This window comes from Siphateles boraxobius, unplaced genomic scaffold (genome assembly GCF_051911475.1).
Source record: "Siphateles boraxobius isolate OS27281-9 unplaced genomic scaffold, OSU_SipBor_1 1, whole genome shotgun sequence".
Taxonomy (NCBI): Eukaryota; Metazoa; Chordata; class Actinopteri; order Cypriniformes; family Leuciscidae; genus Siphateles; species Siphateles boraxobius.
This window is the reverse complement of record NW_027508699.1, coordinates 29196743-29212034: the sequence shown is the minus strand read 5'-3', so window position 1 is coordinate 29212034 and position 15292 is coordinate 29196743. Positions and strand designations below refer to the sequence as shown.

General features: G+C 36.5%; 1 protein-coding gene across 2 annotated transcripts; it reads left to right on the top strand.

The window, feature by feature from the left end:
• Positions 1 to 597: 597 nt before the first annotated feature.
• On the top strand, positions 598 to 14712 carry diras1b (DIRAS family, GTP-binding RAS-like 1b). 2 transcript variants are annotated; one of them, XM_077231999.1, is made up of 2 exons: positions 598 to 808; positions 11225 to 14712. In XM_077231999.1, the coding sequence occupies exon 2, from the start codon at positions 11260 to 11262 to the stop codon at positions 11854 to 11856; it is 597 nt and encodes a 198-aa protein (XP_077088114.1). In that variant the 5' UTR covers positions 598 to 808; positions 11225 to 11259; the 3' UTR covers positions 11857 to 14712. The 2 variants fall into 2 exon arrangements, with proteins under 2 accessions (XP_077088114.1, XP_077088113.1); XM_077231998.1 differs by lacking the exon at positions 598 to 808 and adding an exon at positions 4557 to 4704.
• Positions 14713 to 15292: the final 580 nt, after the last annotated feature.

The following is a 15292-nucleotide window of genomic DNA, read 5'->3' as shown; positions in this document are numbered from 1 at the left end:
AAACTTTAAGCTTTGTCAAGTATGTTTTTTATTGTATAGTGATATGCATCCTCCTCGTATTTACCTATTTAATTTATAAATTATAAAAAAATTGATTTTAATCTTTTTAAGTGTATTTTAAGTGTTTAAATTAATTTTTAAACTTTTCTTTGAATGTGTTTTCCCCTCAAAGTATTTACATTTAGCTTTTCAATGTATTTAAATGTATTATACCGTATATATATATATATATATATATATATATATATACATGTATTTTTAATTATACATTTGTGTGTTTTGTCTTTGTTTTATATAGTGGATTTTGTAAAAAAATATTTCTTATAGTTTTTTTCATTGTTTTTTTTATAATATGAAACTCACTTTTATATGACATTTTAAGTGTCAGTAGGCCTACTTTACATTTAAAATAATTTAATATAGGCCTATTATTGTACTGAATGGATTCATTATAATTGTACATTGAGAGACTGCACTATATTGTTAGGAGCTACAATTTGTCCACCTCCTGTAGGCAATGATAAAAATCTCCCACCTTCTATCTGAAGCCATGGTGATTCTGAGGAGGAGTGTGTGAGTGAGTGAGTGTGTGTGTGTGTGTGTGTGTGTGTGTGCGTGTGAGTGAGTGCGATACAGAGAGGGAGAGAGAGAGAGCGAGAGAGAGAGAGGGGGACTGCCGTTGAGATTGGAGTCTATCGCGCCTTCATTATTAGTCTAAAATGCTTTAGTACCTTATTAGCGTAGTCTGCCATTCATCTGTGCTGTCAGTCAAAGATCAGTCACGCGGGATAGGCTACGTTAAGTTCAGGTAGGTGAGTCGAATCGCGCGCCGACGTATGAAATCAATTAATTTATTTAGCGCCTTTGGTATATTGTGTCTTTTCCCCCTCTTTTCTTTACTGCACAGCATAAGCAACCCGGACAAGCAGTAGCCTACAGAGATTTCAGTTAGACTTTGACTGCTGAGTAGGCTACTTGCAGCATTTTCTGTTTTGGATGGACATCATGTGTTAGCGGCAATGACAATAGCTGTAATTATGGCGTTTTTTTCTTTGACAACAAATAGTAATTAAAACGAAAAATGTTATGAATAAAATATGCTTCTAAACAGAACGCGTTCTGCCAACATATAGCTATCCGTCAAAGAAGACATGTGAATGACAGCACCACGAGTGCTATGGATCTTCTTTATGAATGAAACGGGCTGCGTATGATATGGTGATGCTGAACTCTTAGTTTACTCCTGTGTTCAACAACCGGCCCCGTGATGATATAAATAAGATATACATGCGTGCTATACCGTGGAGATTTCCTTTTACACGCGCTTGAGCTTGTGCATATGTAGCAGCATACATTTTCAATATTTGATAAATGTAGGTGTGTGTGCGCGACAAACAGTAAACCAGCACATGCACAGGATCAGTCATCCATTTAGTGGGAAATATAGGATAGCCTATGTATATTCATTGTATTTTCATGTCACTGCATGCTGCATCATTAAAAAGCCTTTTATTAATGGCATTACATCGAGAATTTAGTGACAAAACGGGCTAAAGATTTGGTTGTGCAACGTGAACATTGCGAAAGAGAACCCGCGATCTGCTGACGTTGTATTGGGTGCATAATGCATTAGTATAATAATATATCATCGTATGAGCCAATGCATGACTATTATGGCAGTCTTGTTGCGGAACATGATGCAGGCTGCGCTCATAATGGAATCTAATGCAGCAATTTATATGGAGACTACTTCGCGCATCAGTTTTTAGTAGGCTATTGCACCAGAGGCAATAATAGGATGCTTGGACGTGCTTAACGAGAAAAGTCAAAACACTTTTCTATAGCATGCTTTTATAAGTAACAGAAGTAGTAGCCTATTAGTAGTGTTTAAATCTTTTTGAGACCTCTTCACCTCATCTGGCCAATGGTTTAATGGGATTTAAGGGTGCACCATATAATATTTTGCTAATTAAAAAGTTTTGCACATACTAAGCCTAAATGAGCTTTACATATGAGAAATGAAATTAAAATGATGTACAATTACATGAGATGACTCATGAACAAAGCTGTTATGTTCCACACAGAAGGGGTTGCCTCTTGTGGATGCCGACATGTTGACATCACATGACCAGTCATGTCATGCAATTGACAAAATTACTAAAATAAACTAAATAAATAAAAGGCCTGGATTTATGATCATAGTCAGAGAATGGATGTGTAGAATGAGACAAAATATGAAAAAAAAAGAATAAAACAAAAGGTGCAAAGCATCAGAAAAGTCATGCATCTATGTATAGAGGCAAATAATTGCTTAGGATGGCGTTTAAGTCCAAAATTGTATGCCCTTCCCTCGCTAACTTCCCTCCGTCTCATTCAATCGGATGTAAATCATTGTTTACGTAGCATGGCCACTACTGGTGGAACCCTTGAAATGTGTTTAAATGGAACACTCTAAGCCCTTGATCACTTGGAATTGCATCGCTATCTCACGACCAATTCGTACAAATTTGTACGAGTGATTAAAAAGTGGCTAATTCGTATGAATTTGTACGACCTCACTCGTACGAATTTGTACAATTTGTCTAAACCCACGTGATGGGTAGGTTTAGGGGCAGGGTCAGGGGTAGGTCATTCGTACAAATTCATACGAATTGGGCAACTCGTAAAATATGTACGATTTAGCAAAAATCTTTCTAATTCGTACGAGTGAGGTCGTATGAATTCGTACGAATTAGCCACCTCGTAAAATTCGTACGAATTGCCGTGTGATCGGGCTGGGAATTCTGCTATGGAACTGCAGTTTGTTTCATTATGAATTTGTTTTATGCACCATTCTATAGGCCTGTAGGTATGTTTGGGCTGTTAATTTTTTTAAAAAATATGAAATATGAATATATTTAAATTAAATATTAAATATTAAAAAATACACTAACGAAAATAACAATACAATAAAATAGAACTGTTAAAAAACAATCACCTTAATGGTAGCTACAACAATTATTAAATGTGGTTAAATGTCAAAATAATGGCAATATCATACACTAGATCCATGTGGAGTGGGGGTAAATTAAGCGCAAATTGCTGTGATGTCACAATCATGGTGCATTGTGTTCTATGGATCTGTCTGAAGTGTATGTTTAGTAGACTCTGTTCCCTCTTTCAAAATCGAGGGGTCGAGGGTCTGTCCAAATAAACGTCCACTTGACGAAGTTGAACCCACTTCAAAATGGCAGTGGGGATTCTCCAGAGGGGAAGTGCTCAGGAAAGTTTGCGAATGCATGTCTAAAAGTTAAATACCCTATATCCTCATTCATGATTTCATACATTACTCCACTAATATAGTCCACTGAATGAGTGAATGAAAATGAGCGAGTGAATTCGGACAGAGTTCAACAGAAGTGGTGCGAGTCTGCAAGAAGCAGGAATTTATTTGGCACAATACTAGTGCTTGTGTATTCTTCAACAGCTATCTGTTGATTATATTTGGTTGTGCACTCTTTCCTGAGGTGCATTTTGGGATTGAATGAGTGCACTCGATTATGTCCTGTCCACTATGGCTGTCCTCTCAATATCAACTATAAGAGTATAGGGGGTAATTTCGGACACACCCTTACTGAGTGCACCTTAAAGACAGTATTTCTGAATTGAGAGGGGTCAAGTGTTATACTAGTGGGTTTACTAGGCCTGTTCTTCTCTCAGAAATCTATAGTGACAGATATCGATATTTTGATCGCCGCCCCTGAATCGAACCCAATCCAATCGTAATAGTATCATGGCATGTTTGTTTTGAGCTATCTACAAATATTGTATCATGATACATTATATCGAAACGCCTGGTTTACACCCCTATTAGAAATCTATCTAAATCTGTGATCACTTTTTTCCCTTTAAATATACAAGTTTACCTGGAAGACAGATATAGCTCAAAGGGAAGAGAACAAGCCATGTGACTGTTTCACACACATAAAGGCTGCAGTTATCCCTCAAAATAATGAAATGCTCATGATGAATTTAATAAGCATGCTCAACAGAGATTAACTGATTAAGGATCTAAACAGTTTACCACCCACTCAACCCCACCAGTTTAGCCGAGAAAAAGAGATGCAATGCCATTAACAGTTAATTTGAGGAATAGCAGATAATGGAGAAAAAGGTAGGCTACTAAGCTCCCGGACCAGCCTTAGGCCAAATGCATGTTCAAGTTCTCAGGCAGCTACAAATCAATCAAGTTTATTTGTGGAGGACAATCCATACATTTGATTTAGCTCCACTCCACACCCGACGGTCTTGTAATAGTTGAGCATCAGTATTAAGGTTTTAAGATGCAAGTTGTTTGGCAGTGCGTAGGCCATGAGATGAAACGCAAAGCTTCTCAAAAACACATCTTATTATCTCAGTATACAGTATACAGTTTACGGTGATCTTGCATGATCTCATAGTTAATATATCAGACCTTCATGCACTCTGTCCCTCAGCTGCGGCCTCACAGGAGCTTTGCTTTGTGGCGTGGATGCATGCTGGCAGTTTTAAATCCTTTGAATTGGGTCACTGGAAGCACATCCAGCAGGACAGACGAGGTAAAGCGCAATGATTATCCTCTAAGCTCAGTCCACAGAGGAGCAATCTGTTTGACGGGCTGATCGACAAGAGCAAGAGAGATGTTTCTTGCAATGCTGGAAACAGTAAAACTGCAGAACACTCATGGTAAGGTAAAATGTAACAGAGTGATTAGCCAGTCAGCTGAAGCAGTTACGTATAGTCATGAGGTGTTACAATATGGTGTCAGGCATATTGTTAACTTTATATATTATTACTTTTAAATTATTTTAAAATTTTTGTTGTTGTTGCTCTCTTTGCCGTCTTGTGCAGCACTGTTTTTTTTGTGTGTGCATTAATGTCCATTAGTGTTATTGTAAGGATGTATGTAGAGTTCACCAAAAAAATTAATTTCTGTCATCATTTCATTTAATCATCCTCATTTCATTCCAAACTGTATGACTTTTTTCTTCTGTGGAACAAATTTCTTTTGTCCATTATTTTAAACTCCATTGACTTTCATTGAATGAACAAAAAGAGTTTATATATATATTTTTTTAAATGATCACAGAATTTTAATGTTTGAGTGCACTATCCCTTTAAGATGGATTTTGAAATCTGGCATGTCATTAAAATATGTTTTTTTTTAAGTTAATTTTGCTGTCAGGATATGCATCAATGATTTAGACCTAATTGGAAATGTTTTGCATCGAAAATTCTTATGCTAGTTTGTTTAATAGAATCTGATAGGCCCTACTGATTTCTGCAAGGCGAGTGTTAGATTTAGTCTGGCCAGTATTTATTTACAACACTGTTTTACATCAAGACAGCATTTTCTCATGCCCCTGCACAGCTGAATGAATGAGACGGCTAATCCAGCAACATTTGGTGCAGAGAAATGGCAGATGGTTTATGGGGTATTTTTAGTCTGTAGCCCTGCTTCCCCAAAGAGTCCGAATTTGTAGCTGCTATACTGTAAACACCATGTAATACACAAACACACATATGTGGGATAAAGACCCATCAATTTTAAAGGGATAGATCTCCCAAAATTGAAAATCTATGTTGTTTCAAACCTGTATGACTTTCTTTCTTCTGTGGAACTCAAATGTAGATATTCTGAAAGAAAGAAAAAGTCTTACAGGTTGGATGAATGAAAAGTATTACAACAAGATGATGAATTAATGATAACAGAATGTTCCTTTTTGGGTGATTTATCACAAAATATTTTTCTTCAGCTTTCTAAAATAAATGTCTTCATTATTGCAGTGCATCTGAATATTATATCTGAACAGAAACCAAAAGAAACACTCATTGATCTGTTTTTCCTCCTTGATTGACTTGGTCATTGTTTAGAAATTGTAGTTTTGATCACAGTTACAAAAAGCATGCTTATAGCTTTTATTTTCACAACAAGAAAAAGATAATGACATAATAATCACGTAGGCCTATTTCATGGAACCCTGGCTATTTTTCTGTTTCCTAATCAGAAAAATCTTTCTCTTTCTGTCTGTGCAGTAACAAACACTTTTACCCAAGTTTGATTTCCCAGAGCACTGAGAGATCAATTGGTCTCAGACTCTGACCGTGGTTCTCTTCTCAGCCCAGTGAACATGTGAACAGTAATGTGTGTATGCATATGCCTCTCCATCTCCTGTTAGTATCTTTAGTATGCAGTAAAGTGAGGCATATCTGTTTCCCACAGAATGAGTCAATTCTGAATTGAAAATCCTTTTTTCTTCAATAGAATATTGGTATTCATGCAGATATGCAATAGAAACGGCCATCTATGGCAGAGTGAAAGCCTGGTTTGACTGATGAAGAGAAAGCAGCTTTTTACAGTATATTATGCGGCAAAGCTTCTCACTCAGATTAGAGCAGTATCTGGCTAATGGACTCGGCTGGATGGGCATCCCGTGGAATCAATCTATCTATCTATCTATCTATCTATCTATCTATCTATCTATCTATCTATCTATCTATCTATCTGTCTATCTGTCTATCTATCTATCTATCTATCTATCTATCTATCTATCTATCTATCTATCTATCTATCTATCTATCTATCTATCTATCTATCTATCTATCTGTCTGTCTGTCTGTCTGTCTGTCTGTCTGTCTGTCTGTCTGTCTGCAGTTGTATGAATTTCGATTATTTTGGTAAATCTTTTCTTAACATTCTCTAAATTGTTTACTGGGAAATATTCAGCGGTTGATTGGTAAGATTGTAATTTAAAAAGAAATGTAAGATTGCTATTTCAAAAACTGAAATTTCAGTTAGGTTTTTCTCAAAACTTTAGAAATTTATTTCAAAATTTCTGCTTGCTTCAAAATTAATTAAAATTCAGGCATTCTTAGTCCGCATAACTCCGGTTCACAATCTATTTTACTTTCATAATGTGACATATTAAGATTAACATGATTTTAAATACGCTTAATAAATAAATAATATTTTTAATGGCATCAATTAAGAAAGATGCTGGTGTCAGTAATGAAGCCATGTTTACCAGCTTGCCCAGACCAAATGCGAGTTTATTAAACTAACGCCTAGATAACATTTAGCTAGTTAACATTATCTAGTAAGGCCTAGGCTATGTGATAACAGCAGAAAGGTAAAGTCATTCAAAAGAACAGGAACACAGAAGACTGTGAAAAACTTTTAGTTTCTTTGGAATAACATGCACCAATGATTCACAATAAAATCAGAAAAACAGAGTAATTTGTCTGTATACTATTGTTTCCAACTCCATTTTCTATGCACATCACTGTGTGGAACCACCAGGATACTGAGCCCACACTTCCATTTACTGTGATTGTTTAAGAGCGTGTGGCATGATGCCCGTGTGCTATTCAGCAAACATTACCGTTCGAATCCTAATGTCTGAGTGATATATTCCACAATTCACTTCAGTAAAAGCAAGGTCATTCCCAAATCCGGTGGCATCAGCACATTGATGCAAGAGTGCTTGGGATACCTTGAATGAGGCACATGCATTATAATCTCTCCTCGTGCCAAACAAATATAATAGAGTTTGGCTGAATAACGAGGCGCTGTAACAGGATTAATAAGCTCGGCAGCTCCCCGGTCCTTCCGCGAAGGACTTAGAATAGATAACACGGCACTCCGAGTGAGATTGACATCAATCACAGCGCAGAAACAAGCGTGACACCTTAAGAGGGGCGAGAGGGGGGCACCAGCCTGTCAGAGGTCTGAAATCCGCAGACACCAGCATTGATCAAAGGCTCAGTGTCCTCTGCTCATTGATTTGACAGCACACGGGGTGTTAGAGAGGGGGAGATGCACAGGGCTTCTCTCAGATGAGAGCTTGACTGCTGTTGGGATTGCTGCACCCTGCCAAGCACGTTTGCTACATTTAAGCCCTGACTGTAAGTAGTCTGGTGTCATAATGCTGGATGAAAATATGAAGAATTTTTAGAGGGCAGCCAGCTTTGAGAAGCAACTGTAACCTTACTTTTTTAAAATTCACTTTGGCACACATTTCAGAATCTTGAAGTCATTTTTCAAAACTCTGGACACAAAACTCAACATAATCATCACTTAGGCTGTCCAATGTTCAAAACATTGCATTGTGCATTCATATCTTTAACAAATGTTGCACTTGCAGAATGATTGGTTTAAATAACTTGGTACAACAAATTTGTACAATCACTATGACAGATTTCTCAATACTTACTTCACTTTTTTAAAAACTCTTTACACAGTTTTCTACACCAACTTTCAGCTTGGCACAGCAGCAAATTTCACATGCAAAATGCACTTAAAATGAACAAAATTCTTCTTTCATGTCAAGTCATTCTTCTTCCATAACATTAGCAAAGGTTGTCACCCAACAAACACACTTTGTCACTCATAAAACAGTGGCCTAAACACTATATCAACAGGTCGCAAGGTCTTGAGATGTTTTATTTTTATTTTATTTTTTACAATCACTAAGATCTCTCAATATCTAGATTACTTTTTATAAAAACTCTTCACACAGTTCTCCTCACCCTAACTTTCAAATTGGCACAGCAGTTAGATTCACTTTCAAAATGCAATAAAACTATCAAAACACTTAATAAAATCAAGCCATTCTTCCACAATACTAGCAACGGTTGTCACCCAACAAACACGCTTTGTCACTCATAAAACAAAATACTAAAAAACAAAACCCACTAACAACAGGTAGCATTACACAGTTTTTTCCGTCGTAAAATTACTTTACAAAACAAGAATGGCACTCTCAACTGTTTAGAATTCATCATACAGTAATGCCAAAAATGAAAATATTGTGTGGAAATGTGGTACATGGGACCATAGAAAGTGTCTGATAAAGAATAATGAGGAAGTATACATCCATAGAAAATGTATTACAATTGGTTCATGTTATATGGTAATTGGTATTAATGGATCTTGTTATCCTGAAACATTCATGATCTAAACGTGGAAAATTGTTTCTCAGTTTCTATTAAACTATGCATTAATAGTAATGCTACAGTATCATATTGATCCGTTCACAGTTAGATCTTCATAATTAATCTAAAGTCATCTCAGATATAGTGTGCGATTTTGAAAAGTATTGCATTTTGAAATGGTAATATTTTGATGTTATGTCATGTCATTTGAACACGTGATTTTAGTTCAATGAACAAATTAACTTTGTATTCAAGCAATTGAAAAAAGTGTTTTATTTGGAAAAAAAAATGCGTTTTGATCACTAGTTGTGAGTTTTGTGTCTAGAGCTTTGAAAAATCACATCAAGATTCTGATATTAGTGCCACAGCGATTGTTAAAAACTGTAAATGGACAAGAATCCCTCCACCACAGATGTTATATAATCAGCTCAAGATTTCTGACCCTTCCACATATCATGACAGTTTCATTTGAATAGTATGTCTGATGCACATTCCAGGTTAATCTGAACTTCTTGATGGAAGTCCAGCAGCAATCTTGATAAAAGTGTGGTAGTTTCACTGAAGTTGTCTCAGTATCCATCATCTGCTAGTGTGAAATTGAGGTATTGATTACTGAGGATAAAATCGGTGTAAACTTAAAGCCTGGAAATTGGGTTCTTGCTTGCTTCTGCATAATCTTTACACGATTCGATGTGTGTTCTATGTTTGCGGTTCTTCGACACTGATGGATATGGTATGTGTCTTGGGTAAATTATTCATGAGAACATTAAATTGCACATATAAAAGGTCATTTAAAAAATCTAAAACCCATTTTGCACTCAGACAGATAGATAGTGCCACCATCTGAATGATAGTGTGCTCAGGAGCAGAAAACTGTTTAGAATTATTGTTTTGGCTCTAAGGCAATAAATAATGCACTGTTATAAACTGCAGTGAAAGCAAGAGAGTGTCTAAGGGCAGAGCACAGATACATTATGATGAGTTGCATTGTGATTTCATAGCATGATGGATGACAAGGCTCATGTCTCTTTCTTCAGAAAAGCCACTTGAGTCCTGTCTAGAAGCAAAATATTACTAAATGTGCTTGTCTGTCATACCTGTAACTTTGATGAAGTAAAGATAAATACCCAGTAAATAAATTACGATCATGTTAAATGTTTAAAGCATGATAGATTTAAATAGGACTATAGTGTGTTTGAAATATTTGTGATGTGTTTCTAGTCACTAGCAATTCTTCTGTATACTGAACATGCTGTGACGTGGTACATTCACAGCCTATCAGAATAAATGTGATGTACAGTATGATGTATGATTTTTAGGAGTGAGGTTTCATAGTGGGGATGGTTACTCATCGTCAGAACTATAAACAACTGACAAAATGTTGGGTGACTTATGAAGAATTTAGCTTTTATTTCTTGTCCTTCTGGTCCTGGCCTCTGATTAGTCAATACAACTGTCTGCGTGTCATACTTAAGGCATTCCTGCAATACTGCAAGGCTGCAGTTTCAGGACTGCATTTCTAGGACCCTATTTAAAAAAATTAAAAAAATTATGTATTAGCAGTTTAGCACTTACTATTCAATTCCGCATTATTTTTATTATTTTTTTAAGGAATGACTTAGATGTTAAATTGTACCTATGTAGTTAAAAACCTTGTTGTATTTTTTCGTGGTTAATAAAAAGAAGGTACATCACCATCTTACTCTGACGAAAGTGACTTGAACCTGAACTATGCATACGATGGACACTTTACTATCGAGGCCACGGGAGATGATTTATACGTTACATTCATATTACACACATTCATAATATATAGAACGTACTTTTTAGCAGTTGTGAAGTAATTGCTTATTCAAAATAAATACCATATGCTCAAGAGATAGTGTGATTTCAGCCTCTGTTTGAAAATACTACTTCAGATTCTCAGCAGAAGTTGGTCATCCGGGTACTTTTTAGACTTTTATGAGTACTGTGAATTCGGACATAATTATTTTGTCACATGCTGTTTTTCGTTTACTATATAGTAGGGAAGTGTGCAATTTCGGACGCAGCCATAGTATTTTACAACGTAATTTTAGGGGCCGGGGCCAAAAAATCTCGAAATTTATTTGTAGGGTTTTCAAAATCAACATATTCACTTAAGATATTAATTAAATAGCTGTTTTTGTTTTTTAGGAAGAGGATCATATTTGGTGATCCTTGGCATCAAAAAGTCTGAGAACCCAGGCTATTCAATACGCAATCATCTAAATGTTTATTTTTTCTCTAATAGGTCTAAAAAGCGAGCGGCTCAATTGAAAGCTCAGGATGCCCGAGCAGAGCAACGACTACCGTGTGGTGGTGTTTGGAGCAGGGGGTGTGGGGAAGAGCTCACTGGTGCTCCGTTTTGTCAAAGGCACTTTCCGGGACACATACATCCCGACGGTGGAGGACACGTATCGGCAGGTGATCAGCTGTGACAAAAGCGTCTGCACCCTGCAGATCACCGACACAACTGGCAGCCACCAGTTCCCTGCCATGCAGCGTCTGTCCATCTCCAAGGGTCACGCCTTCATCCTGGTCTACTCCATCACTAGTAAGCAGTCCCTGGAAGAATTAAAGCCCATATACCAGCAGATTCTCGCTATCAAAGGCAACATAGAGACCATCCCAATCATGCTCGTGGGGAACAAGAGTGACGAGACTCAACGGGAAGTCAAGACCGAGGATGGAGAGGCCCAGTCCAAGACCTGGAAGTGTGCTTTCATGGAGACCTCGGCTAAGACTAACCACAATGTCACTGAGCTGTTCCAGGAGCTTCTCAACTTGGAGAAGAAGAGGAACATGAGTTTGAACATCGACGGCAAGCGTTCTGGGAAGCAAAGTAGGGCTGACAAGCTGAAAGGGAAATGCAGCATCATGTAGACCGCTTGTTACAGGCAGAACCGGAACGTAGTGAGATAAAGCTGAGCGATAGAGTGATAAAATGACAAAGGAGAGGAACTGAGAGAGGAGAGAAAAATGAATGGAGATGGTGTTATTTGACATTTCAAGCTTATTTCCGATAACAAGGATTTCACTTTGACTTCATAGATTTCATTCTTCACTATCAGTCTTTGGCCTTAACAAGCCCTATCTCATTCACATTGCCTTGTCTGTTTCTATTATTTTACAGAGCATCACCACCATCTCTCACATCTGAGAAATATTCAGACGGCAATCGATTGCTACACAGCCCTTTTTGAGTTCATGTTGCATATATTTTTATTGAATGGTTTCCAACTGCATTGCTAAAGCAGATACAGACTTTATATTTATATGTTTTCCATACATAAGACTTTGCTTAACTTGTCAGATTGAGGAAATAAGGTCAGTATTTAACAATAATAGTCAAACTACCCTTTAATCCTTTGTTTCAGGTTGTGTAGAATCCACTTTTATTCGTTATCCTCATAACATTTTGATGATTACTTTTACATGTCCTCATTTCTTAAATAATACCAATCAATATTTAGGACACTAATTTTGTTAAACATGAGCAAAATGCCAGAGAAATGTTTGATGCTTTATAAAATTATTACCTTCAGTGACATCAAGGTAGTTCTAAAATCTGAAAGCATTAAGACACTTCACTTTTCATGCAGATGCACTCATGCTTATGTAAAGCAGCAAGTACTCATCATCATCTTCATCATCTTCATTATCATCATCTCTGGCATTCAGCTGCTCAAAATGTAGACGGCTTCCCCACTAGTTTAGAGTGAGCCAGAATCTCCATCCAATTTTTCTCAAGATGAACTGCTCATATTTTCAAGTATAATTGAGACAATAACAAATGTAGCTCTCTTAAAATCAATCAGGAAATGAATGCATTTGGAGGAGGTGTGTTTTGGTTGCAAAACTAAATTGTGGCTTTCCTAACACAAGCAAGTCTTCTCACCCAATTTATCAGAGACTATGTGAACATTGAAGTTTAGATAGAGTGTTATATGAGAGTTAAAAAAGTTTAACAATAAAGAAGCATTTATTGTTCAAAGATTTTAACTGTTTTTCCAGAATGAACCATTTTATTCATATCACAGTATCAGACATTACAGGAGTTTTTGGATCGAAACAAATTCAGTTTTTGTGTCCGTGGTCCTTAGGAATACCGCCAACTTGTTTCAGTTTCAGTAAGAGAATGCAATCACCCTGCAAATCAGCCTTTGACAAAAGAAACCTTGGAGTTCAAAATGGGCCTTGATTGTATAGCATTTTATTTTTATTTAACCAGCTGATTGCCTCGTACAAAAAATGCGCTAAAGAGCCCCTTTAATATGTTTTCAGGTTGTGCATTAAAGGCAGACAAACGTTTTTTTTTTTCTTAAATCCATGCTATGCTATGTAAAAAGCTAGATTTTGAACAGGGTTCACCAGAAGTGTGTAGATAAGTGTTTAGTTGTTTGAACTGTCCTGTAAATAAAGCATTTTGAATGACACCTGCTATTATAATAACAACAACCATGTATGAAAAAAAGTAACTTATTAAAAATAAGTATATATCAAACATTATATGCACCTAACTAAATTCAAATTTTAATGATATCTACTGATATACTGTGACATGCATTGCAATAGAACTGAAAACATAATTCATATATAGTTTCCGGTTTACTGTCAGCTAATATTATGACAGCTTGTTGCCTCTGACTGATGTATATGATTAATATTTTAATATACGTTCCCTGGATGCCCCACCAACACATTCATCCCTTAAAAATGGTGCTATAATTTACCACCTCCCTACTGGTGACAGTAGTTCTGCTCTGCATGCTTTATAGAGTCATAAATCCATCTTTATCACTTTGCACTTTTATCAGTTTTGCCGATTTTTCTAATTTAGGGACAACGCCTCATCCATCTTCTGTTTGAAGTTTAGACTGTATTTAGATCCATTGTAACCGAATCTGTGTGTCCAATCTCTATAAAGCCCACTCAGCTGGTGCATGAGTCACACTGCTGATACCATTAGAGGCACTGCAAGCTGCATGAGAGAAAAATTGCAGAGCTTCTTGCATTTTACATGCACGGGAAGTCTGCGCTCTCTGAAGAGTGTCAGCTACCTGTGATCCTCTTGGTTGGCTTGACAACATGGACTTGCCTCCGCAATGCCAATGCCCACCAGTTCAAAACCTGTATAAAATCAGTTTGTGAACCACATTTTATCATGCACTTTTTATTGTAAATACTTGTAAATTGTATGTAAAGAATATAACACTACATGTAAAGACATGAGTCATGGACACAATTCCTTTTAAAGCTCTTTAATCACTGTTCATGTGTTTGGCTGGAGTCCCAGGGGACTTTCTGTACATCTATCTGGATTCTCATTCATGCATAGTTGCTATCCTAAATCCGGTTTACACAGTGAGCACTTTAAATGCCTAAGGGTAATGGAATGTACTGTGAAACGTATGTAAATGTTGACCTCCATTTCATAATTCAGACTACGCATGGTCCCACTTGATGTTAGCCAGCATGAGGGCAAGCTACAAAACTGTGAAGTGACTTTTCAACTTAAATCCTCTGCATTTTATTATTTTATTTTTTTGTACAATATTTTACAAAAGCAATTTTTGGTTATAGCTATTAGCAACTAATATGATATGCCCTAGCAATAGTCTTCCTAAGACATGAAGGAAAATACTGTGTACATATACTAATATATGTGTAGATATATACCTGCAAATATTCTCTAATAAATCTGCAAATTGATTTTCATAATAAAAAAATTAAAGCAAAGCTATTGTTTCCTTCCTTCAAAACATCTGATTGTAACCCCCTGTGCTAAACCTGGTTTCCATGGCAACATCACAGCTGACCCAGGTGTGCATGCTCAGATACACAAATGATGGAATTTACAAAGCAGTAATGCATAAAGGCTGATTCAGTAAAGCCTTAACTGTGCTGCATGCAGTCAACAATTTTATGGGACAAAGAAGACTGAATAGTCAGTGTAAAGTTGAAATCTGAAAGTGTCCTATATTTCTAGTAAGTGCTGCAGAAAGGCGTGAAATGCATGCTATAAGGCAAAAGTTAATTTAAGGAACCTAAAATGATTTTTATAATCATTCAATATAGGTTCCAAAAGTGTTATGTGTGCCTTTCTCTCATAGCCTCTCTTTCATTGTAGATAGGTACCATCATTTTGAGGGAAATGTGTTCAAAAGTCTGAAAATCTGTGTGTAACTTTAAGGGACGTCACTACCAAACACCCTTTTTTCTGCAACTAAGGAAACTTTTTTGGGTTTAATTCCATAAAATTTTGTTTTTATGTGTGTACAACTGTACAGAACTGTGCTAGGTAACCATTTGCTGGTTA

Coding starts and splice junctions, on each gene's coding strand:
- diras1b (XM_077231999.1), top strand. CDS start 11,260: ATGCCCGAGCAGAGCAACGACTACCGTGTGGTGGTGTTTGGAGCAGGG.